Genomic DNA, 27,321 nt, shown 5'->3' with positions numbered 1-27,321 from the left:
CTTTCCTAGCACTAGTACCTTTGTCTCCTATAGGTGATATTATGCATGTTCTCCTCACTCATAGGAAAATCTCCCACGACTGAGCCAAGATCTGGGCTCTAATACCACTACAATGTTCCAACCACTATAAACTCAAGCAGTAAGAACCAGCTAAGCCATTTTATTAACCACTTGGAGCGAGTATAATAGTGTGGAAGAAGTGCACCTGGGTTTGCCTAAATGGCAAGCATGACAAAGCCCAGGTGATCAAACAACAAGCCCAATGCTAAACAGTTGTTGCTCCAATGATGCTCTGCGCTGCCCACAATTTTGTATTGTCTGCTGGAAACCCCACCTCTAGTGCTTAGAAAATTCTGCAAATTTAGCCCCTAGCTCTACAACCAAAACCCAAAAGCAGCCTGGCCTGGTACTAACCCCCGAAATTCGGCCCCCAAATATTGTGTCCTTCTCCCAGTGTTGGGAAATACAGCTTGCCTCTAGCTTCCTGGAAAATCCCCACAAATCACTCCCAAAGGCTGAGATACACCCCTCCAAGGTTTCCCTTATTTCTCCCGGCAATCTTTGGCTCTTCAACTCATCCCTCAAGCTCCCACGTGTGCCTAGTGAAAGCCCCCTCCACGAGCCGAGGAAGCTGCAAATCGTGTTGCCCACTAGCAACAATCTCCTGCTCTAAAACTCCTCCAAAATGTTGATCCTCCACTAAAGCTCCAATGCCAAAATTCTCCCGACAAATGTTGCCCAGAAGATCCCTGAAACAACCACAGCCTGCTCCCTTCCTGCGTCTTCTAGAAACATGCACTAGCTGAGCCAAAGGCTGAAAGATGAGCTCTAAAATCCCTCTATCTCTCCTCCAAGGTGGTATGATTTACCTTCCTAGCGTGGCACTCGAAGTCCCTCGAAGAAAGGTTGATTTCTCCGCTTGGAAAACTCTGTGCTAAACATCAAGTAATCGAGCTAAGCAGCTCAAGCAATAAAGTGAGTTTGATTAGACAAAAAGCCGCTTGAGTAGATGATCTCCTATTTATAATTTCATGGGTCTTTCCTCCGCATGTGGGCCCGTCTTCCTTGCCTTTGATTTCCCCTCCAAGCCTATTTGAATTCCATGTGGGTGACCCCCACATTCCACTAACAAAATAATTTGGCCTCTTTCTCTCCTAAGTCCTTAAGTCAAAATTGGATGGGTTCCAAGGTCACCAAAAATTATCCAAAATTGTGGGAAATTAAACCTGTGACAAAATAATTTAGGAAGGCACATTACAGAAAAGTGCTCCATGATTAAAATAATAATAAAATAGGACTCCATCACATCTATAAAAGAGGAGGAGGGCATTCGAGGACATCTTGGATTTGATATTTCTTCTTGTATGAGAGGTTGGGAACTTGGTTTTATACTTCCTTGGTAGCCCCAAGATGGAAACCCTTGGGTGATTTAGTGAGATTGGGCGAGCCCCCATCTCCCCTTGGTGAATTCATCTAGAATTCACAGGAGAGCTTAGGAGTGGCAGTTCAGTTTAGTTTTGGAGGTCGGTGCAGTGCAGCAGATTATCTTGGAGGTCAGTGTTCATCTCAACTATTTTGCTTGTATATGCATGTAACCCAAATTTATCCATTATAATAAAACCAGATAATTTTCCTGTTCATTGTGTCATTGGATTGCAGTGCTCTATTGTTTTATTTTACATGGAAATCTTTTATTAAATGAATGATTATTTAATGGTGAAATTTGGGTTGAGTTCGATTTCTACAAATTTAGTAAAATATCTCGTTTGGGACATTACAATGGTATTAGAGTTGGTCTTCCTACTAGCCTAAGGGTTTTAGTTGCAAATTGTTTATATTGGAGGTGCCGAAAGAAATGCCAAAGGCACAATCCTACAACAGTGAGAATTTATTTAAAAGGGTTCGACAAATTTTCTTATTAAGAGGCGCGACGAAACTTTTGGCGAATCGTTGTCGACATAATAAAATTTGACAAATGAGGCCAATATTGCCCACACATATTAGAGGGCATTGATTTTATCTATTTGTTTTCAAATGGGGCCATCACATTATTATTTCTAAGTCCAAATACCAAGGTTTGGCATCAAAGCCATAAGAAATTTAAAAAGGGGTGAATCAGTGTTTTCTTTCAATTGTTATTATTATCAGTTTAATTCTTCACAATTTAAATAGAGAAATGTATAAGTATAATTTTATTGAGTAAAATAATAAATACAATATAAATGTGTTCGAAGCTCCAACTTGGTTTTGATGAGGCTCCGACCTCTAGGACTTCGACCCTATCTTGTCAAGGCACCAACCTTGGATTTAGGATCACCAACTCCAAGGACACCAATCCTTCTAATTCTAAGGCACCAACCCCAACGGCTCCGACCCTATCTTTCAAGATGAATCAGGTCAAAAAATTGTCCTCCTACTCTGTCTTCAGCTTCCTTCTTCGCTTGGCATTCGGCTTGTACTGCACCTTCTACGTCTGCCAAACCTTCGGCTTCCTCTGTTTCTTCCAGTTCACAAGTTGTGAACTTTTTTTGTTCTCTGTGATAGATGCCTGATACGCCTCACAGAAGTGAAGTGTTTTAGCTTAAATATATATATATATATATATATATATATATATATATGAGTTTTGCCAATGAATCGAAACGACTCGTTCAAAGGTGAAGGGGCCGACTTGTGCATGAGGTGGTATATTAAAATATATCGGAGGGCCTGCCACGTCATCACCTTACCCCCGCAATCGCAACCTTCATGAAAATCGGAGTTATTCCTTTAATCCCGCAATCGCAACTTTTGGAGGTTTGCACATAACATAGTCAATTCCCCTACTGCCGACGGAGCGGATGTGATATGATATTAAACAGTTGTTAATAAATCTGTCGGGTCCACACCCTTATCACAATCGACGGTTTGACATCCCTTAGAAACTAGTGATATTGCAGATGCGATATTGTATAAAGTCATGTTATAACGTTGTAGTGGGTCTGCAATATTATATCACAATTGGAGGTTTTACCGTGACAACCCTATAAGACTTGCGATATGGCAGATGTGATGTTATATTAGGGTTGTTACTATAACCCAGTGTTGAAAATATTGGTATCGGCAAAATATCGGCGAGGGTCCAAAAAATATCTTATCGGCGAAAATATCGGCAAATATTGGCAGACATAAAAAATGCATAATATATTCATTTTTTTCAGATTTTTAAACATATAAAGCAATAACAACATGAAATAAATGCATTGGCACATCAATATGAAGAAAGCACTGATATATATGATTTCATATAGAAATGATACATGAAAGGCGATACCAAATCCTGTTGATCCTTGATAATTGTCCATGCAAGGACTCAAATGTGGAGAACCAATACAAAATAATATCACATATATAAAAGTATCTCATCATCATGAAATAAAACTAGCAGCTATCTATCTGAAATCACTGCCCTCTCCCCCTTTTACAAGAAAACATGATGGGCTGTTTGCCAGGCCTGCCCCTAGTAGTAGAAGGCCCTAACCCTGCCTCTGCACCTAATGTCAAATAATGAGTGTTAGGTATGGGGTTGTGCTCTCCTATATCTATAGCAGATGGTGTTGATGCTGATGCTCCCACAATATCCTCCTCCTCCTCCTCCTCCTCCGAGTGTTGTTGCTGCTCCTCCTCCTGCTCCTCCTCTTGCTGCCCCTATTCTAATGGATCATCTGGCTCTAACCATGAAGGTGACTCCTCCAAGATGGGCTCCTCAGACTCCACCCTCCACTGAGACAATACATCAATATTGTCTAAGGAAATGGCATCTGGATCCATTGGTGATTCTATTTGCCTCACTCGAAGTCGAATGTTGTAATGCACATACACTAAATCATTGAGGCGTGCGAACTCCAACTTGTAAGAGTGTCAAAAAAACTAATGAGTTTTGACTCTTGACTCCTGACATTTGAAGGTCATAAATTAAAAATTAAAAATTACAATAAGTGTAATTGCTCAACTAAAGGCTAGAGACAAATTTATACCTGTTGCGCTTTTTTGCGTGTATTTTCTCAAATACACTCCAATTGCGCTCACACCCTGAAGAGCTACACGTTTGACTCAAGATTTCTATGGCCAATTTCTGCAAATTTGGTGCCCTTGCACCATAGCTTCACCACCAAATATCTACAACAAAATAATGAAATAAAAAAATTCAAAAACTTAAAACATAATTAAACTTTCAAATAAAAGTTACATAATTGAATTTTAAAAAAATAGAATTATAAGTATGGAAATTCTAAATTGAAAATTCTAATTTCTAATGAGTGATGACTTGTCACTTATGTGGCATGAAGAGGGTCCTTTCCCTAATAGCATCATCAAAGCCAAATAGGCCAACACAATCCCGATAATGCTGTATCTCACGATTGATTTTGCTACGAAGCTCAGGATCAGGTACCATCGTATGAATACAGGAATGGAGCCCTTCCATCACCTCGCCATCAAAATCAAAGCCGCATTTATATGAAAATGCGAGGCTGAGGAAGAGTGTTGTTACATGAATGGGTCGATGAAGCATCCTTGTCCACTAACTATCAATCACATCCCATAACATCATTTTCCTATCAAAGCCAACAGAACCCTTGTCTGCATAATAAGAACAAATGGCCTCCTTGGCCCTATCCATGCCCTCATACAAATAAGCCATTGCAGGCTTCTCCCCATCTACCAATCTGAGAACCTTTACTATAGGTTCACTAACTGAGCATGCTTCTTCTACTCACGCTAAAACGTCTCAGAGTACACCATTTTTGCAATGGCTTTCTCGTCCTGTCTCTTGTTGTATCTACAATTACGCCAGTCATCAGACACAAACATTTGCTTCAACTCGAACTGACATCAAAGCAAAGACTAAAGAATAATAAAGTTTGTGGCAAAACGTGTGATCGCAGGACGCCGCAATTCCTTGTTTCTAGTGAACCTCATCATGAGGCTAAGAACAAAAGCATGGTTATAAATAAACTTGGGGACGCTCCTAGCCATATCAACCGCCTCCTTGATGAAGGAGAGTTTCCCATATCCTCAAGCAACAAATCGAGACAATGTGTTGCACACGGAGTCCAGAACAATGTGTGATGCCTCTCCATAAGCATCTTGCTGGCAGACACATAATTAGCTGCATTGTCTATTATGACTTGCACCACATTCTACACACCAATCTCTCGAATGAACCCATCTCACAACTCACATATCGTTGTTGCATCTTTGATATGTTTTGATGCATCCAACGATTTAATAAACATGGTACCTTTAGGACAATGTACCAAGAAATTTAGAAGGGTCCTACCCTTCCTATTTGTCCAACCATCAGACATCACTGTGCATCCAGTAACTTCCCATGTCTTTTTCAACTCCGCCAATCTAGAGTTGATGTCCTGCTTTTCTACTTGAAGAATTGGCCCCCGCAACTCCTCATATGTAGCACTTTTGTACCCTGGGCCCACAACAGCAATAGCATCACACATTGGCTGCCAAAATGGATTGGTTTTGGTGATGTTGAGAGGTAAGTCACTCCAGAAAATACACCTCCCCATGACTCTATCTGCTTCTTGCTTCTCCTTTTTTTTAACAAGCGATTTTATGCCAGGTTGTGATCCATGTCCTGTTCGTGGAACAAAAAATGATGACCTCGCACTAGCAGTAGCAGGTGATGATGTGCCAGCTATGGAGCCCCTCCCACTACCCTCAACATCAAAATCAGGAGAAGATATCCCGAAAGATCTACCTGCACGTTCAACCTTGTTTCTTTCTGTCTCTTCCTTCTTTCTGTCTTTTTCATCAATTGCCTCAAGAGCTTTTTGTATAAGCTCCAGACTAGAAACTGTACAAATCCCAACATCATGTCCACTGAGTCTAGCCAAATGGTATTTCAGTCGTGTAACCCCTCCTGTCATTGTGGTCCCACGCAATTTGCATGTACGATATGCCCGATTTGTCCCACCATCAGGGTGCCCATACTCCCAAAATGAGTCCAAGGCTTTTGGCATATTTGAATTTTGTAGTGGGCTAACTCAAACCTAGGGCACAAAAAAAAAATGGAATTAATAACTTAAGAAGTGATAACCACATCATTTTACAAAATAGTTTTTTTGCTACATTATTTGCAATTTTGCAATGTGAATTCAATGAAAAACCAAAAATGACAATAAGAGGGTGTGTTTGAAAGTTTAAAAAAAAAATGGAGTTTGCTCTCCAAATATGGAGAAAATTCAAAACCCTTGCATTTGCTCATGGACATGAAAATCTTTTCAAATGGAAAAAAAAAAAAACAAGCAAAATGATTGTAGGCAAATAGGCAAGCAAGAACAATCCTAAAACTAACAAAAAATTCATTAACATAGGGGTTTATTTGAACATACCTGTTAATGGAAGAAATGAAATTGTCTCACTGTTCTTCAAGCTTAGATCAGCAAAATCTTCGTTGATAATAGCTATTCAACGCTCAAACCCTCCTTGGCAGCAAGCACATAGCTCTCCCCTTCCTTCTCTAGCAATTAGAAATGAAAATGATTGAAAAAAAAAACAAAATCGGACTTTCATAGCCGTGCAGAATTTTTTGACTGTCACTGGGCGATTTTTTGCATTGCCGCGCGATAGTTTCCCGAAATATCACTGATATTTCGGAAATATCGTGATATTTTCGAGGAGACAAAATATCGCGATATTTTCTCGGCAATATTTCGTCTCTCCGAAAATATCGCAATATTTACGAAAATCGTCGATATTTCGGCGATATTATATACACTACTATAACCTGTTCGGGTCCGCATGTATTATCGCAATCGCAGTTTTAGTGTGACATTAACTCGTGACGAGGCAGATGTGATATTACATTAGGGCGTGTTCTATTGGAGCATCGGATCTGCGTATTATATCACAATCTATGGTTTGCAGGACTTCCACTGGCACACGGATTAAAACGGTCTTAACCCCTGCAGTTGACTGTGATCTAAGAGTTGAATATGAGATCGACGGCTAGGATTGAGTGCGAGACTTCAGCCATGATCAAGGAAATCCGTACTTTCCCACCCCCGCAGTTGCTAATCACCGTTGATCTGACGATCCAGATCTATTCCTCCACCATTCTTCTTCCGCAAGCACTTGGGTTTGATCTCTTGTGACTTCTCTTCACTCTTCCGCTCTTCTGATAGTTGTTGCTCATGTGGCTTATCTTCCTGTGACCTTTGATAACTCTGTTTATCCTCTTCCGCTGTTTTCTTCCTATCAATTCTTATTGGGCATATATTACATGCAATACTTCCGATATGGCTCCTCCGATGTTTTCTTCTTTACTCCTCTGATATCGTTGTTAACTCCTCCGATATTTCATGCGATATCTCAAATATGGCTCTTACTCTTGACTTGGCTTTCTTGTGGCTTCTTTGTGATTTCTGATGGCTCTTGTTCTTGTCTTCCAATGGCTTCCCTGATGGCTTTCCTCCTTGGGTCTATTGCTTCTATTATGTCTGTATATATATATTCATTCCATATGTTGTATTCAATCCTTGGGTCCTTCATGGACAACATTATGATCACAAGAATTTGCCATCACAAACACTGCCATATTGACATTAATGACAACCTTGATTAACAATCTCCCCCTTTTTCATTGATGGCAATATTCTTCTTCTCTCCCCCTTTGACATCAATGGCAAAGAGGTGCATAAGAACTCCCCTTGTCAAACTGCTCCCCCTGTCATGCAACATCTTTATGAATCAACTTAATGTGATGCTAGAGAAATAACCCCCATCTTTTGGTGAAGATGTTCAAATGCTTCTCGAGGAAGAGGTTTTGTGAAAATATCAGCTATTTGCTCCTTAGTATTGATATATTCCAAGTTGATGTTTTGTTCAACTACTTGTTCACGAAGGAAATGATACTTGATTGGTATATGTTTGGTCTTTGAGTGCATCACTGGATTTTTGCTGAGACTGATAGCACTTGTGTTATCACAATAGATGGTGATTGGTTGATTGGTACCTATGTTGACATCTTTTAGAGCTTCCTTCATCCATAATATTTGAGTACAACAATCTACAGCAGCTATATACTCGGCTTCAGTTGTAGATAGTGATATGGATGTTTGTTTTTTGTTGAGCCAAGATACTAGACAATCTCCCAGGAAGAATGCATTTCCACTAGTACTTTTTCGATCATCAACATTTCCGACCCAATCAGCATCGGCATCGGTGTATGTAGTCACAGTAAGAGTTGAGCTCTTAGGGTACCAAAGACCAAAATCAGGAGTTCCTTTCAAGTATCTGAGAATTCTTTTTATAGCCAACAAATGGGATTGTTTAGGAGCTTATTGAAATCTTCCCACCATTCCTACTGCTTGCATAATGTCAGGTCTCGTAGCAGTTAAGTATAGGAGCGCTCCAATTATTGACCTGTAATGAGTTGCATCTACCAGAGGAGAGTCATCATCTTTTCTTAATTTGCAATCTTTGGTCATAGGTGTGCTCATGGGTGCACAGTCTTCCATTCCATATCCTTTAAGCATGCTTAAGATATTTTGCTTGAGATATGAACATGCCTGCCATGGTTTGAGATACTTGTAGTCCAAGGAAGTAAGATAACTCTCCTATCATCGACATTTCGAACTCTTTTGACATATTTTGAGAAAACTCATGGCTCATCTCATCATTATTACTAGCAAAAATCAAATCATCAACATAGACAAAAGTGACTAGTAACTTATCCTCATCCATATTTATGTAGAGATTACTTCCTGCCACCCCTTCTTGAAGCCTTGTTGTTGTAGATAGTTATCCAATCTTGCGTACCAAGCTCTAGGAGCTTCTTTCAACCCATATAATGCCTTTTTCAACTTACAAACAAAGTCTTTTCCTTCTGCTAGATTAAACCCTTCTGGTTGCTCCATGTAGACTTCTTCCTTGAGTTCCCCATTCAGGAATGCTGATTTTACGTCCATTTAATAGATTTTGAACCCTTTTGAGCAAGAAAATGGCAAGAACATCCTTATAGCTTCCACACGAGCCACTGGTGCAAAGGTTTCTTCAAAGTCAACTCCTGCAATTTGTGAATAACCTTTACAAACAAGCCTTGCCTTATTTTTGATGATTTGTCCATCTTCATTCATTTTGTTTTTGAACACCCACTTGGTTCCAATTATATTTTTATCCTTTGGATGAGGTACCAGCTCCCATGTCTCATTCTTCTCGATCTGAAACATTTCTTCTTCCATGGCTTTTACCCAATGAGGATCCTTGCTTGAGTAAATGTTTCTGGTTCTATCATAGATAGGAGAGCAACATCAATTTTCTTTGGTGTACTTGTCATCCTTCTTTGGGTTTGCATCCCTTCATCTATATGCCAATAATTTGCTCTTATGGGTGATGTTTTTGGAGAAACTTCACCTTTGAAGGGGTTTGAGATGGTTTTTTTTCCTCGTGTTTTTCTTGATCTTTTTCCTCCTTTTTAGGTTCTTCTTCGTTTTCTTCAATGAGAGGGTCAACTTCATGATCTTCAATTTCTTTTTCTGGAAGGTCTTCATCAATCTTCACATCAATGTTTTCCACTATTTTCCGTAGTCGATTATTGTAGCACTTGTAGGCTTTGCTCCTTGTAAAATATCCAAGGAATATTCCTTTGTCAACCCAAGAATCAAATTTTCCTGGTGAGTCGTCATTGATTTTTATGAAGCACTTGCTTCCAAAAATCTTGAAGTAGTCTACTGAAGCAAGTCTTCTTTTCCATAATTCATAAAATAGTCTTCTCATTATTTGGTCTTAGTTGAGTTCGATTCATGGTATTAACAGTTGTCCCGACTGCTTCTCTCTAGAATTTTCACTGCAAGTCAACTGCTATTAACATTGTTCTTGCTATTTCTTGAACTGTTCGGTTTCTTCTTTCAACTACCGCATTTTGCTTGGGTGTCCTGGCAGCAGAGAGTTCTCTTCTGATTCCATGTACTTTACAGAATTCATCAAATTCTTTTGATGTGAATTATCCCCCTCTATCCATTCTAAGACATTTAATCTTAGAATCCTTTTCATTTTCTACAAGAGCTTTAAGATTCTTAAAACACTCAAATGCTTCGGATTTATATTTTATGAAATATACCCACATCATTCTAGCATAGTCATCAACAAATAAAGCAAAGTACCTTTCTCCTTGGAGTGTCAAAGTTCTAGTTGGTCCACATAAATCAGCATGGATGATCTCCAAAGGTTTTGACGTAGAAAACTCCTTGGTCTTGTGGCTGGTTCTAGTTTGCTTTCCATGTTGACATGGACTACGTACTCCTTGATTTGGCTTGAATAACTTTGGGATGTCTCGTATTGCATTAATCATGCTGATATTGATCAAGTTATCGAAACTTGTATGTCCAAGTCGCTTATGCCACAGCCAACTTTCAATTTGTTACTTAAGTAACATTTATCTTCTTGAATTTTGTTCAGAATGTAGACGTTATCTAATGTTCTAACTCCTTTCACCACAAGTTCCCCTGAGGAAGAGTTCCTTATTTCACAATCCTTAGTGCTAAAGACAACATTATGTCCTTGGTCACAGATTTGGCTAACACTCAAGAGATTGTGTTTGACCCTATCTACTAGCAAAGCATTTTGAGCCTTTCCTTTTCCATTAATAAGGGTAACAGTTCTTTTTCCAGCAATTTTGGCAGATCCACTTCCAAAGGATACATTTCCTTCCTTTTTGTACAATGAGACAAACTTTCTTTTGTCACCTGTCATATGTCTGGAGCACCCACTATCCACAAACCAATGATTTTCATCATTGTGAGCACATAGAGCTAGGCCACATTTATTCCTGTCGGGATTCTCATTTTTTGCTTCTCTTCTTTTGAGGGGGCAATTTTGTTCATCATGTCCATTATCATTACATAATGAGCAAATTGGATCAAATTTGGCCAAGGGATCAAAAAAGTTGTAGGTCTTGATTTGTCCTTGCCCTTTGAGACCATATGGTTTGTTTGTTTGATCCTTCAATTTTGGTGTTTCATTCTTACGAGCCATGCAATGTTTAGCTTGACGACCAAAATTTTTACAATAAAAACAATGCCCAAAAAAATTAGTTTTGTACCTATTGTAATAGCCATGATTTGAATCAACATTCTTCCTTGGAGTTACTCTCTCTTCATTATTTGGATTTGAGATGGGCCTTTGATGAAATAATCTTTCTTCTTTTGGATTGCTGAAAAGTATGTCAGCATAGCTTTTCGCATTATTCGTAGTACTTGATGATTCTCCTTTAAAACCTATCTCAGATTTGTCATGTTGAGGTTTTTGATCATTTAGGATAATGTCAAGTATTTGAGAGCTTTCCCAACACTTGCTCCAATTCCTTCCTCAGAGATACTATTTCGGCTTCACGTTCTTCACAAATTTCTTCTTTTTCTTTTACCTTATTTTTCAAGAGGTCTTCCCTTCTTTTTGCTTCCTCCTTTTCTACCTTGAGAGAAATGATTTTATTTCGTAATTTTTCATTTTCTTCAATGGCACTCATTATCAATTCATCTACATTTCCTTCTAGACCTAAATCATCATCTATTGTGAATGCCATGAATAATACTTCTTGGCTTCCAGCATAGTCATTTTCTTCATCTGATTCATCATTACCTCCTTTGCGATGAGGGAAATGATTAGTTGATTTCTTTTTGATGAGTAAAAATTCATCTTCATCAGACTCATCTTGCTTAGAGAAGAAATTCTTCTTATTGAACCCTTTTTTTTTGTATACCATCCTTTTATAATTTTCCTCACCATCACTATCATGCTTAAGAGGACATTTTGCAGCATAATGACCTATTCTTCCACATTTGAAACAAATAAGAGGGTACTTACCTTTTAGCTTAGATCCTTTCTTTAGTCTTCGTACAAATTGCACCAATTCAGATTCAACATCGGAGTCATCACTACTGGTATTCCATTCTTTCCCCTTTTTTGATTTTGAGGCCTTGAATGTTGCATCTTTGGAACTTGGGCTTCCTTTTCTCATCTCATAGGCAATGAGGATTCCATGAAGTTCATCCATCTTGAGAGTATCTAGGTCCTTCATTTCTTCTATAGCACTTACTTTGGAGTCAAATCTGTCTGGGAGAGATCTTAAGACCTTTTGAACAATAGTGCTTTCTTCAATGTTTTCTCCCAATCCTTTAAGAGAGTTGACCACTTCAGCTACTCGAAGAAAGTATGATGCAATATCTTCTTCATCATCCATTTTCAGACTTTTAAATTGTATTCTATGAGTTTGAAGCTTTGCCTTCTTAACTTTGGAGTCCCCATCGTAAATTGGGTGTTTAAATTGTGAAGAATTAAACTGGTAATAATAACAGTTGAAAGAAAATATTGATTCACCCCCCTCTCAGTATTTCCAACAATTGGTATCAGAGCAGGCTTCTTCATAATTAGCCTAATAGCTGGAAGAAGGATTCTTAATCACAATGAAAAATCAAGAAGTGTCAGGAAGGCTTCCTCTATTCGATGGCACAAATTTCGCTTTTTGGAAGAAAAGAATGTCCTACTACTTAATGTCCCTTGGACCTGAAGTTTGGCATTCGGTTTTAAATGGGTACATAGCTCCTTCCACTCTTCCAACAGATCAAGATGAAAGGAAAGCTTACATTGCAAATGCAAAAGCCTTAAATTCCATCACTAGTGGAATCACTGATTCTGAATTTACAAAAGTCATGAATTGTGACTCAGCCAAAGAAGTATGGGATAAGTTGGTGGTGCAGGGGTACAAGCATATAACCTACTTAGCCAAACTGATACCAGGGTAACACCCACACATACCCACAGTGTGCATTTAACACAATGATGCATCCACAACTGTCCTAGGTGTCTGACTCTACAATGGAGTCAAACCTTCAGACCATAAATGGTCAAGTGGCCCTCTTATAAGTTACTTTGCATCGAAACTTCAATCACCCCACCTGAAACCTCTATCGGGATTATATGAACCCTTATAAGCCTTCTTTATACTCTTTTATTAAAGGTTGTCTCAAACCTTCCTTTCGGGACTTTACAACCCTTTCTAAAGGAAATGCCGCAAACATACTCTTTCTCCACCTTCCTTATGGTTTTGCACAGATTCCGAGGTTAAAACCTTTATCGCAATCGCTATCGGCTATCGGGACTTCCACAGTCTTAACACATATGCACCATCCACCTTCTCCGACTCTGATCTCCGACTATTGGAGCGATAACACATGCTTTATGTTAAAAGGCCTGCACCATATAACTATCGGAAATATTAACTATTCAGGAATACAAAGGAAACTCCCCTCTGAACTGCATACTCCAGATTTCAAAAAGTATATACCTACAACTATACTCTCATCGGGTCCGCCTCCGCTATGCTGCCTTCGCACTCTCCGATAGTCCGACCTCCCGCTTCGCCGAACTCCGATAGGTCCGAGCTCCGATCGCCGATTAAATCCCGACGCCGATCGTCGATTATCACTTTTCGGCGATATCACTATCGGCGTATCACTACGCTCCGTTCCATCGCCAGTCTTACTCCTCCGGTTGCGATTTAGCAATCCAATCATAGCCGTTGATCTTTGAAGATCCAACGGCTACTGAGTATCAATTCTGGACTTCTCCGCTCGTCCCTTTTACTTGGAAAGTTACGATGTTTCTTCAATTTCTCGGCGATTTGGCTTCTTTAAAGGTTTCGGCCTTCTGCTCATTCGCAGCTTGCTCTTCCTTCTAGGGTTAAACTCCTCACTCTCCTTTGATCTCTGTCCTTCTTGCAGAGCTCTAATGGATTCAATGATCCATTTTGATTCTTCTGAATCGTGTTCCTCTTTTTCTGCTTTTGCGTTCTTCAAAATTCTGCCTACAACCCTCATGTAACAGAACCTACGAGTTCAAACCATAATTCATCACAAACACGTGATTCACACTCTATTGAGACATTCAGAAATAACTTTGTATATATATATATATATATTAATGTAAAAGACAGACTACATTTAAGACTCCTTGGTCTTGCTCACACACAGAGACCTGATTTCTACTATTCGTGGCCTCTGCCTATTGAACGCACAGGTTCACTATTTAAAAGAATGCATTGGATTGGATCACTGGAGGATCTGATCACCCCTCTAACAAAAGCCATAAAACTCTCTGCATGCATACATATGTGGCAGATAAGTCTCCTTGAGACTTTATCCATTCCATCTTTTCCTCTGTTTTAAAATAGAAAAGTCCCCTTATCAACTCAATGATCCATATATACTCTTATTATTTCCTAAAAACTCTCTCTTGCTCCTAGAGAGTTGGATTTGACTTCTACCACTCGTTCTCATTTATTTATTTTGAGAGCATTTACATATTATCCCACTATTTAATTAAATCACACTTAAAGGCCTAAATATTGCATTAACTTGATACTTAGGAAAACTATTTCCTAAAATGCATTACCCCATATGTCTACTATTAACAACGATTTTCCTTGGGTTGAATGTTCTTGCATCAGTTGGTTAATTTAAATGACAGGGACTCCAAAGTTAAGGAGGTAAAGCTTCAAACTCATAGAAGGCAATTTGAAAGTCTGGAAATGGATGATGAAGAAGATATTGCATCATACTTTCTCCAAGTAGCTGAAGTGGTCAACTCTCTCAAAGGATTGGGAGAAAATGTTGAAGAAAGCATTGTTGTTCAAAAGGTCTTAAGATCTCTCCCTGACAGATTTGACTCCAAAGTAATTGCTATAGAAGAAATGAAAAACCTAGATACTCTCAAGATGGATGAACTTCATGGAATCCTCATTGCTTATGAGATGAGAAAAGGAATCCCAAGTTCCAAAAATGCAACATTCAAGGCCTCAAAATCAAAAAAGGGGAAACGGTGGAATACCAGCAGTGATGACTCTGATGTTGAATCTGAATTGGCACAATTTGTATGAAGACTAAAGAAAGGATCCAAGCTAGAAGGTAAGTACCCTCTGATTTGTTTCAAATGTGGAAGAATAGGTCATTATGCTGCAAAATGTACTCTCAAGCATGATAGTGATGAAGAGGAGGATTCTAAAAGGATGGTATACAAAAAGAAAGAGTTCAATAAGAAGAATTTCTTCTCCAAGCAAGAAGAATATGATGAAGATGAATTTGTATTCATCAAAATAAAATCAACTGATCATTTCCCTCATCAAAAAGGAGGTAATGATAAATCAAATGATGAAGATGACTATGCTGGAAGACAAGAAGTATTATTCATGGCATTCACAAATGATGATGATTCAAGACTAGAAGGAAATGCAAATGAATTGTTAATAAGTGCCATTGAAGAAAATGAGAAATTACGAAATAAAATCATTTCTCTCAAGGTAGAAAAGGAGGAAGCAAAAAGAAGGGAAGATCTCTTGAAAAATAAGCTAAAAGACAAGGAAGAAATCAGGAAATATCAGAAATATGTATAAAAACAGTGGAGGCCGAGTAGTCCAAGGACTTACAGCTTAATAGACTTTTGCAGAGCAATGATAGAGGATGAGGAGGAGGAGTAACACACCATATGGAGCTTAGAGCATCAAGACTTCTATGCATAACACATAGAGCTTGCTGCTTTAAGAATTCCTATACTTATCTTCAGAAGTAGATATAATGGGAAAAAGAGAGGTTGTGTGCTATGATTCATGAAGAGCAACTGCTAAAGATATAATTTCAATAATCCATGCATGCACTAGCATTAACAATGTCGATACAAATAAATCTGTGAGGAACTTACAGCCACATGCATAACATATTGACGCCAGAGAATCTGAGGAAGTCTTGAAATATTTCTAACAATGGTAATTACATGAATTCAAAGAACTGAGAGAAGAAACATGACCAAATGGGTTTTAACAGAGGGAGAACATACTGTAATACTTGGAGAGGGAATCACCACCATTTTTTTTTCATATTCTGGAAATCTGTATTGCAAAGCCATACAGTATGAAAATAACATGTAGTGTTTTTTTAGAATTTCTGAACCTTTGTTAAGTCTTGCTTCCTCCTATATATTCTAGAGGGGAGCATGGATATTCATTACATCAAAAATTATCTTCAGCCGAGTCTCAGTTGTCAAGTTGACTAGCTGTCTCAGTCGAGATGGCTCTAAGGCCCAAAAGCATTACAGAATTAATTGCCTCATTGAAGAGAGGCATGTTTCAAGACAACAAGAAGTAAACAATCAGACAAAAAAATAAATGGAATATCTTTGTGCCCATCCTGCGATCGCCTCTGCCTCAGGCAGTAGTTTGCTCATGGTATGGCCTCCTGTGCTGCCCAGCCATCCTCCATCGCTTCTGTTGTATGTGACACCATGCCTGAGAATTAAATCCTCTGAGCTACCAAGTCTCTTTTCACTCCTGCCAACGTTGACCCTGATTCCGTGTCACAATGGGCTTTTCTGAATCGGCCCATGCCAGTTTTGAATGCACCACCTGTTTCCCTTAACGCCACAGCTGTCAACCCATCACGCCTTTAAAGCCCTATACTATCGGTGCCTTGATCTGCCTGGTGATGCTCTCTGGGTGGCAATATGGAGGACTTTCCATGCTACCCTTTGTTGTAAAATACATTGAGAAACAAACGAATCTTGCACCCCTTTAGCCCCTTTTCGTAGATTTCTTCATATGGCCAGGGGCGAGAACCAGGGGCTTAGCCCGAGGGTGCTAGAGCCATTGAACTACTTGTCGGGGGGGCTTTTCCCTTTGTTATATGAAATCCCGCATATTGATGATTTCCACTGTTGGCCCCTTATATTTCCTCTTGACATTGCGATCGTCGATCTGCGGGATTGGGCCCACCAAGGTATCACAATCGCAAGCCGGGAGAGATAGACCCCTTCACCTCTTTTCATAGCGTAAGCCAACTGTCCAGACGCGAAAACTTCACAGGCCAAATCACATAACATACCACATCCGAGAGGTTCCCACATATTGCAATCGCAACATCGGAAGGGACATCAGCGGAGGAAGGATCTTGCCTTGTGCGATCACCGATTGTGATGGGTGACATCATCACTGCCACGTGTCACCCAAAAATGCCCCCTTAGGACCCTGAAAATGTTGAATCAGTGTGACATGTGTCCTCTGTACTGCCACGTCATTGTGATGTCAATTGCCATGTCATATATACGGGCCAGTGGTATTGCACCACATGGCCTCTTGGAGGAGAGAGAAAAAAGGCTCACCGGCCCTTGTTTGGCATCGATTTCTTTGTTAAAGTTTTTCGGCCTTTCTCGCAATTTATCACTTCATCGGCGCTTCCCCCGCATCGCAGTCTTCTTAACCCTGGTCCTGTTCAGAATCGTCGCTTTTCTTGCCTCGCAGAACTGCGATATTGCGGGATGCAAGACTTTGACATGGTCAATTTGCGAGATTCGTTGTGCACGAGGCTCCCAACCTCCGATAAACGTACCGCCACGTGGAGGACAGAGAAAGGACCCGCCTGTCCCTGTGTTTGCATGAATTTCCTTTGTTGAACCTTTTTCGGCCCTCCTCCGGCAATGTTACACTATATCGCAAACTCGCACGCCGCGAGGTTTATAAGTTAGAACCTCACCGATCACGCCAATCTCTGATAGCCAATCTCCTAACCCCACTGATACTTCTTGCCTGCTAGACTCCGCCGATGGCCGATTTGCGATTGCGATGAGCTCCCGAGTCCCCAATATGCGATTTGCCTTTACACTTGGTCATTTTCTTTGTCTTCCGGGGTTTCCAAGGGTAACTTCAATAGGCCATATCTTATGATCCAGAAGTCCATTTTCAGACTTCCATATACCGTTGGAAAGCTATTTTCGGGCACTATGCAATGGGGAGGTCCCATTTAGCTCTAAGATCTTATGTGGCTTGGGAAGGTGACTTCAAACTTCACTGCTCTTGGGCAACCTTGACCAACTAAAACCCAATATGCAGTGAGTGACAATAGACAAAAAGATCCAAATTTTGTAGATACTAGAACATTTGCAAAACACTTGGAATCCCTTCAAATTTTGATTTTACTCTTCACTGCACAACAAGAGACAACGAGAGCTCTTTCCCTATGGCTGAAAGTCAGAAAATACCAACGAAAAAATGTTTTTTAGAGTCAAGCACACAGACAAATCTAGGCATGTGTCATGTTTTAGGACACCTGCCAAAAACATTTCGTACATGCATCCTGGCATGTTTGTCTCCAATACGTGGTATATAAACACAGCCCCCCAGTTGGACATGTCCTTTTTCCTAGCTAGTTATGAAGGTGAACAGTTATGTCCTTAGGTTATTTCCTTTAATTCGTTGTTATTATTAGTATTATTATCATTATTACAGCATTCAGAACAGATCTTTATATGGAGCACTATGCATAAAGATTTAGACATTATATATCTGTATATAAACAATTGGCTAGTTTAGAAAAAAGGGTTGGGTAACCTCATTGGATCTGCAATTTGTAAAGAACGGATAATGGTAGAATGTTTAAAAGTATCTCCTACTATTTGAATTGGCATTGAAATTATAAAATGTATATGCTAAGATGTGGTTTATTTCAGTGTTTTTAAAATTTGATTTTGACTGATCTTTAATCACCTTACCTGGAGTCTAGGATAGAAATGAAGCATACACAAAAATGAATATCTCTATATCGAATGCCCAAAAATAAAGCAGAAATGAAGCAGAATGAATTACCTTTGCAACAGAAATGCCAATGGGACAAGGTCGATGAGGAGATCGTGTTGCAAGTACTCCCATCTTACCACCTTGCAGCCTTGGCACTCTCACCTATCTATGTCAGACAGTAACTCTACAGTCAAATATACAGTCAAATAAAATCAACAGGCCACAAAGTATTTCATATCATGTACCATATATTTTATCTCTAACAAAGATATCACTCTGCGATACACCAGAAATGCTATTGCCAAGATCCCCAAATAAATAGTTTATGAGCTACGAAACAGGTTGCAAAGTGAAATGCACCACAGTGAAGACCTTTGCTTTGAAGTTCGTATGTCCTTGTTGCTCCCACAACCTTGGTAAATCTGTATTCTTATGAAAAACATATAGAATCCAACAGTGGGAGTATTCTACAAGCCCTTCAAGAGTAGCTTGAGGAATTCCACCAGAATGCAAAATCAGGCATGCCCTAGCATGGGTAACAAGTAATGGTTGCCGTGGTGTTCCATTTCTGCATAAAAGGAGTCAATTTAGTAAGTATAATTTCCTAGAAAGGTGGTTTCTCCAAGTTCAGCATTAAGTTCTCAATTTGTTGTTTGGTATGAGATCAAATGCAGTTATCATTCTCCATTTATATGGTTATATTCCAAACATAATCACATCCCATATTTCCAATTTACAAAAAGCCTGTGGCGACGCATGGATTGTAGTTGAAAAGACTCATGCTAGACCAAAAACAAAACAATGGAATGCCATCATATGGAGGGAAAATCCAGCACTTGCTATTTTAATATGGCTATTACAAAATATTCATTTGGAAACACTGCCTAGCAACAATTAAAAAATCCTTGTGACACAAATGATTCACAATATTGACAATAGAGACAACAGATGAAGCTTGACCTGATTATACTAAGGAACAGAATCAAAATCATGAACGCTGTTGACACAATATGTAAACTACAGAACATCATATTGGAGCTTTGACATTTTTAACTGAACACACACTTTATTTATATGTAAGAGAGACAACCAAGAATAAGTCGCAACAAAAGGGATACAATGAACATGTGCACTGAGTGAAGTCCTTCACCCATGAAATATATAGCATGCTTTCCAGAAAACCAAGAAGTTATAAATATTTTTATGCCACGGAGCACCAAAAGTTACCTTTCTCAAGCAAATACATAGGAATGCATGTCATTGTCTTTACTTATTCTGTTTCTCTCTGTTGAGGTATTTTCCTGCCAATTAAGGTTATCATCAACTATTACAATATTTAGAAATCATACTTTTGTTATAAAGCCTGCCAATTGGAAAGCTACAATGAATAATGCTAAAGTGAAGTCATCCAAGCATAAGACTAAGCCCCTACAATTATATGCAATGATATAAGAGTTATTGGGACCAAAACACTGCATTGATTCAGGTGCATCATGAAAGGACTGTCCCATCAACCTCACAACCCGTCATTGTGTGTGTACACCGTCATATAAGTCATATATGGATTTCAATTGTTCATCTTTCTTATGTTGGACATTTCTTGAGTAAATGAACATTGTTCATTTCATATCAGAGCCAATTCTGATCCTGTCCTTTGGCCACATTATTTTCATAGCTTGTCTGATCTAGCCTTTGGCTACCACCATTTTTTCAGAGTTTCTCTGATCCACAGGTCTTTGACCACAACCAGCAGTTGACCATTTTTCATTACAGCTGAATTTATAGCCAATAATTTTACTTACCACTAAGAAAAAAGAAACAAAAATACCTTGTGGTAACCATTTCAATGCAAAATATCAAAAAACAAATATTCTTTAAATAAGATCATCTCTTTCCCAGTCAAATGTTGAAGTTTCTAAGTTTACTTAGTTTAAAAACCCTTCATGCACTTTTTCTGATTTATTCCTACCTACTTCTTATTTTTCCTTAACAAGTTATTTACAAAGTAAATACTGAAAATAAACACCAGTGCATGCTCAACATATTACAGATCAGCAACTAAAAGAAACAAGAACAAACACACCACATGACACCATTAATTTTGGACCAATGTCCCCAGAAAAACCCAATGTGGGAAAACCGATGCAGCTATTTGAGGGTTTTCTTATTAAGCAATATCAGAGTACAATCTCGGTGCTGAAACTAGCCTACCTAACAGAGAATTTCCTTAGCAGCTATACCTCACAGTTTGAGAGAAATCTCTTGGCTGAAACCCCGGAAAACCCTTCTGATAGCTCCTCAGCATAAAACTACTCTACAACCCCAGTGTCTGCCCAAACTGGACTGCGTCAGCCCCTCTCTGTCTCACGTTGGCCCTGCGTCAGCCCTAGGAGGCCCTGCGTCAGCTCTGGGAGCCTCTGCGTTAGCTGCACTGGCCCCTCTAGTGCTCTGCGCAGCACTTGCCTGCCTCTGTGTGGCTTTGAGTGAGCCCTTGCTGGCTCTGGGTCACCATCCTTGGTTGTTGCGCTGCTCTCCCGGCACAATCTCTGCCTTCTCTGTTTCTCTGTACTCAATGCCCCTCAGCTGCTCTCCTAATGACTGATTCTATCTCTCTTAGCAAACCCCGCTCTAGATAATAGAATGACTGATCATCTGGTATCTTCTCCAAGTGACCCTCAAGCCTCCTCTTATACTTTTCTTGTTGACATCTCAACGGCCGAGATTAAGTCCCTAATCAACGGCTAAGATTAGATTTGCCTTGATCCATGTCTTTTGGACCATTCTAACACAGATTCATATTAATACACATTAGTATTTTATTTTCCCTAAGTTTAGACTTAGGGACTCCATTAAAAATATTAATTATTTCAATATCTATTGATTTGTTTAGAATCTGCCCAAACCCTTTTTGGGTATTGGAGATCTCATATGCCCCAACCTCTCCACCAAATTTCGTGGCTAGAGCACATCTAATGCTAACCCAAATCAACACTCCCTCTTAGCGAGGATTGTGCTCTAGCAATACTCCTCACTAAGTATTACTCTGATCATCCGGCATCAGTACCTGTGCTGATGCTAGGCCTTCTTGCCCATCATCCTCTGCACTGCTACATCTTGTACTCCTGCCCGTGGTTCTGCCACTGCCACTGTTGCATCTGTATTATAGCTCCCTCTGCATCCGTGTTGTTGTTGGTCCTTCCTCCCAGCACTGCACCTCCTCTCATCATGTTGCATCGTGTTGCCCACTGCTGCACTGCAACTCAGTTACTGAGAAGTAAGTAACTGATCTTCCAACTGACCTCCCTGTTGGGCTAGAAACACCCACTGATGCTGAAGCTCCCTCTGTTGCTGACAAGTGCTCCCTTTCTGACCTCTGCACTGTTGCAACAACTCCTTGCATCTCACACCGTTGCACACCTTTCTGTGCCTTCCTGCACTGGTGCAACACTCCTATGCCTCTCGTACTGCTGCAGCCTGCTTGCTCTGCGTTGTCTCGGGACTCCTGCACTGTAGCTCTCTCTGCCGCTCCATCCACATCTGTTTCTACCCACTCAACCAGTCCTGCTACCCCTTGTCGGGGCTCCCATAGCAAGGTCTAATCCAAGAGGTTGGGTACCTCAAGGATCTTGCCCCTCATTGCCTATAGTCCGCCTGACTATAGCTCGATGTCTCCCCACCTTCGCTCAAGTGGTGCATGTGCACTCATGGCACAGTCATCGTCTGTCAAAACTTCCTTCTCTGCTCGTGTTGGCACTGCCTTAGTCTTAGAAGACTCACCCTTACTCTTCTTCCTTGGGCACTGGGTCGCATAATGACCCATCTCCCCACAGTGGAAGCACTTGATCTTGAAGAGATATTTCTTCTTCCGCTTCTCCTGCTTTCCCTCAGATGCTAGGGCCACATCCTCCTCCTCCTACTAAACTTTGATCCCTTTGTTGTTGCTACCTATCTTCAATTGCCGTCTAATCTCTTCCTAGCAAAGAGCTGCCCACATCTCGTCCCACAATAGGAGAGTCCCTCTACCCAAGATACTCTGGACAAACACTTCATAATCTTCTAAGATAGCATTTAAGGTTGTCCTCACCATAAGCTCTTGATCCGGTGTCGCTCTTATAGCAGTCTACTGGTCTCGGATCTCATTCAATCCTCCGAGGAAGGTGTCAATCGATTGACCCTTCTTCATCTGATACGACCTCATCTAGTTCTCGAGCAGCATTCTTCTCTACATAGAAGTATGCTGGTACAACTTCTTGAGAGCCTCCCACATCTCAACTGTCGTTTCCTCCTTGGCTATATGTGTTTTTTTTTTTTTGAATCTAGGATAATCGGTAACTGGTGAGAGTTATCTTGAACAGACCCAGGATCAAATCTAACTGGCATGATCCTTGACCCTGTCAAGGATAATGCACTTGGCCCTCGCCATCGCCTCTTCGTACTTGTCATTATCATTTGGGTCGACTGGGATAGCTATCATCTTCAAGGCGAAGTTCTTGACACGATTCCTGTCAAGCACTGATAAGATTATGGCCTTCCAGACTACGAAGTTCGATGCTCCGTCCAATCTATCTTGGTCCCTTACCCCGTGTAGTGCCATGATGCTCCTCTACTTCCCTCCTAGAAGTTCTCTGTTCGACTCTTCTGAGTCTCTACTTCCCATCTAGAAGTTATCTTCCGAACTCCCTCTGAGTCCTGATTTCCCTCCTAGAAATCCTTCTTCCGCTTGTCGAGATGCCCCCTACTCTAATCGTCTTGTGCAACGGCACTGTTGATCCAGGTTCCTCAGTTAGAAACCCTCAGTAACAACTCCTCTGGCCCTGCTCTGTCAGGTACTGTTCAGACTACAGTACCTCACCAACTCCACTCTGCAATATTTTTGCAACCTTCTAAACTCCAGCAACTGCCTCTCTGTGAACTACGTCAGCCCCTCTCTGCCTCATGCTGGCTCTGCGTCACCCCAGATGGGTTTGCATCAACCCTAGGATGCCCTGCATCAATCCTCTGGCCCTCTGCATTAGCAACGCTGGCCTCTCTGAGGCTCTGCGCAGCTCCCGGCTTCTTCTGCGTGGCTCTGGTTGGCTCTGCGTCACACTTCTTGGCTTCTGCGTTGCTAGAAACAGCTTCTGTCACCTCGAGATAGTTGTTTTCTGCTGTTATTGCTCCACTCGGTTGATGTCTTTTAGTCCTCCTATGATCTGCAATCACGCTCTGATACCATGTTGAAGTTTCTAAGTTTACTTAGTCTAGAAACCCTTCATGCACTTTTTATGATTTATTCCTACCTACTTCTTATTTTTCTTTAACAAGTTATTTATAAAGCAAATATTGAAAATAAACACCAGCGCATGCTCAACATATTACAGATCAGCAACTAAAAGAAACAAGAACAGACACACCACATGACACCATTATTTTTGGACCAATGTCCCCGGAAAAACCCAATGTGGGAAAACCGGTGTAGCTATCTGAGGGTTTTCTTATTAAGCAATATCAAAGTATAATATGGGTGTCGACACTGGCCTACCCAACAGAGAATTTCCTTAGCAGCTATACCTCACAGTTTGAGAGAAATCTCCTGGCCGAAACCCCAGAAAACCCTTTCGGCAGCTCCTCAACACAAAACTGCTCTACAACCCTAGCGTCTGCCCAAACTGGACTGCGTCAGCCCCTCTCTGTCTCACAACGGCCCTGCGTCAGCCTTTCTAGGCCCGTGTCAGCCCCAGGAGGCCCTGCGTCAGCTCTAGGAGCCTCTGTGTCAACTCTAAGAGCCTTTGCATCAGCTACACTGGCCCCTCTAGTGCTCTACGCAACACTTGGCTGCCTCTGTGTGGCCCTGCGTGAGCCCTTGTTGGCTTTGCATCACCCTCCTTGGCTGTTGCGCTGCTCTCCCGGCACAATCTTTGCCTTCTCTGTTTCTCTATACTCAATGGCCCTCAGTTGCTCTCCCGATCACTGATTCTATCTCTCTTAGCAAACCCCGCTCTAGAGAATAGAATGATTGAACATCTGGTGTATTCTCCAAGTGACCCTCAAGCCTCCTGTTATACTTTTCCTGTTGACATCTCAACGGTCGAGATTAAGTCCCTAATCAACGACTAAGATTAGATCTGGCTTGATCCATGTCTTTTGACCATTCTAACATAGATTCATATTAATACACATTAATATTTTATTTTCCCTAAGTTTAGACTTAGGGACTCCATTAAAAATATTAATTATTTTAATATATCCTTATCTGTTTAGAATCTGCCCTCCTTTCTGGGTATTGGAGATCTCATGTGCCCCAATCTCTCCACCAAATTTCGTAGCTAGAGCACATCCGATGCTACCCCAAATCAATATTAAATATTCAACAGAAACACCACAATATATAGTTGCAAGCAGAATTTACACAACCAACATCACGTTTGGCAAAAATTGCTAAGGCACGTCGAATCAATTGTAAGAAAAATGCCACCACAACAGATGATGCATCTGAGAAGCAGGGTCTGGATTCTCTCCAGGATGGCCCAATCAATTTGTAACCATCTTGGTCCCCAGACTTCAGAGCCATAAAAAACAATGGATCTAATAAGTTCCTCCTTGAGGTGAAGTTTGGATGAGAGGTCCTGAAACTGACTCTTAAAACAGTCACTCAATGAAGGCTAGGGAACCATATCCTTTGCTAACTCGAGGTTGGAGTGTGTTAATTTTAGGTATGTTCTATGCTAGAGCAACTTATTTCAATTTTCACGATTAGCTCAATATCTTTTCCAGATTAGCAATCACATCAGCATTAAAGTAAACTACAGATAGAATATAAATATAAATCGCAGAAGACAAGCCAAGACAAGAGAACACAAGATGTGGCGCTAGCCAGGGACAAACCCCAATGTGGGGAAACCCTTGATCAATTCTTCTTATATGTTCTTCAATAGTTCAACAAAGAGAGAGAGAGAGATAGTACATTTACAAAAGAAGCCAACATTTTGACTTATCTAGATAAGAGCATAGATCATCTCTAGGAAGATGATACGTGAAATCAGTTGAAGACATGTTGCTTCACCTAATTCTCTTAGGTGACTCCTTCACCTATCATTGTGCTACATCTCGTCATCATGTTGCACCTCACTGTGCTACACCCATCATCACAATGCTAGACCTCATGCTGATGTTGTCCCAGTGTTTAGCACTGTTGTACCTAGTGCCACAATTGCACCATGCTATCACCCATGTGCTTGCTGCACCATTGTTGCTTTGTGTCCTTGCTGCACCAAGTACTATACGATTGTTCAATGTAATTGCAGCACTGTGCTTGTTGTTGTCCATGCTTTACCATGCTGCTATTGTCCATGCTTCTTGTTGTTGTCTATGCTTCACTGTGCTTGCAGTTGTCCCAAGCTTCTTGCTGTTGTCCATGCTTCACCATGCTTGCAGTTGTCCCATGTTTCACTACGCTTGCAGCTGTCTCATGTGTCACCATGCTTGCAGCTGTCCCATGTATTAGCTTGTTGTCCCTTGCATTGCTTGTTGTTGTCCAACTGTTGCATCTAAACATGTTGTTCCATGCACCTTACTGCACCATGTTGCTGCAATATACCATACTATTGCATCCATCACATCATGTTGCACTCCTTTGGGGTATTCAACACTCCATGTTAACCCAACACGTGGCTCCCACAGGCAGCTCTGAATCTGATCCAAATCTGGTTAATATCCTTGACCCAACGTACCTCTAACACTGCTCCAAATCTGCTTATCACTTTGTTGTTCCTAACTTTTTTGGTTAGGGCACTTGGGAAGCCCTAAACTCCTCTCAATAGTCCTCGAACAGCCCTCCAAATCTGCTTGTCACTTTTTTGTTCCTAACTGTTCTGGTTAGGGCAATTGGGCAGCCCTAAAATCCTCTCAACAGTCCTCGAACAACCCTCCAAATATGCTTGTCACTTTGTTGTTCCTAACTGTTTTGGTTAGGGCACTTGGGCAGCCCTAAACTCCTCTCAACAGTGCTCGAACAACCCTCCAAATATGCTTGTCACTTTGTTGTTCCTAACTGTTCTAGTTAGGGCACTTGAGCAGCCCTAAACTCCTCTCAACAGTCCTCGAACAGCCCTCCAAATCTGCTTGTCACGTGGGTAGCTTCAACATGACTTTGTCTTAGGCAGCTTCACCATGACAAAGTCCTAAATCTAGGGCACATAGAGCTAGGGCATCATCTTCTAGGAGTTGCGTAGATCCTTCTTCCCCATGGCAGCATCTAAGGTAGCTCTTCTTAGGGCAGCATATCTCTTAGGATCTATCCTCGCACCAAAACCCAAAGACAAGTGGAGAGGAAGAGATCACAAAAAGAGTGTACAAATGACTAGCAAGCCACCTCTTTTTATACTAAAACGGTGAGCACATGTGGCTGTTATTTAGTTGTTGGCCGACCTTCACGAATTGTCTTATAACACAAAGAAATTCATAACTCCATGAATACTTATCAGAATTGGATGACCTTTAGATCAATCCTACACCTCTCGATGAGAGGGATCCAAGACAAATATCAGCTGCCATAAATAAGATGACCCGCATGGAGTTTGGCCCTAGTTGCCAATTTTAACAGAATGCCTATCACATACCAAAACGAGGTCTTGTGAACTATAGCCCCAACTTCCAAGTAGCTGTAAGCAGTGGTGATCTCAATCTCAACGCCCCGATAGTAGAAATGTAAGTTTGTAAGAGATTTTTTC

At 40.6% G+C, this 27,321-nt stretch overlaps 1 protein-coding gene across 2 annotated transcripts in view; it reads right to left on the bottom strand.

Annotated features, from left to right (window-relative positions):
* LOC149244309 (uncharacterized) overlaps positions 1-27,321 on the bottom strand; it is a 194,061-nt gene that overhangs the window by 128,898 nt on the left and 37,842 nt on the right. Inside the window, exons 2-3 of one of the 2 annotated variants that reach the window (XM_089374795.1) lie at positions 18,986-19,181; positions 18,683-18,775 (exon numbers count right to left, since the gene is read on the bottom strand). In XM_089374795.1, the coding sequence (XP_089230921.1) occupies positions 18,683-18,775; positions 18,986-19,181 (289 nt within the window). Of the gene's footprint in view, positions 1-18,682; positions 18,780-18,985; positions 19,182-27,321 lie in introns of those variants that run through there. The other variant, XM_089374796.1, reaches the window with a different exon arrangement.

Source organism: Pinus tabuliformis, chromosome 8 (assembly GCF_031772625.1).
Source record: "Pinus tabuliformis cultivar Carrire ecotype Pingquan chromosome 8, CPIR1, whole genome shotgun sequence".
In the NCBI taxonomy this organism is placed as follows: Eukaryota; Viridiplantae; Streptophyta; class Pinopsida; order Pinales; family Pinaceae; genus Pinus; species Pinus tabuliformis.
This window is presented reverse-complemented; position numbering and strand designations above follow the sequence as displayed.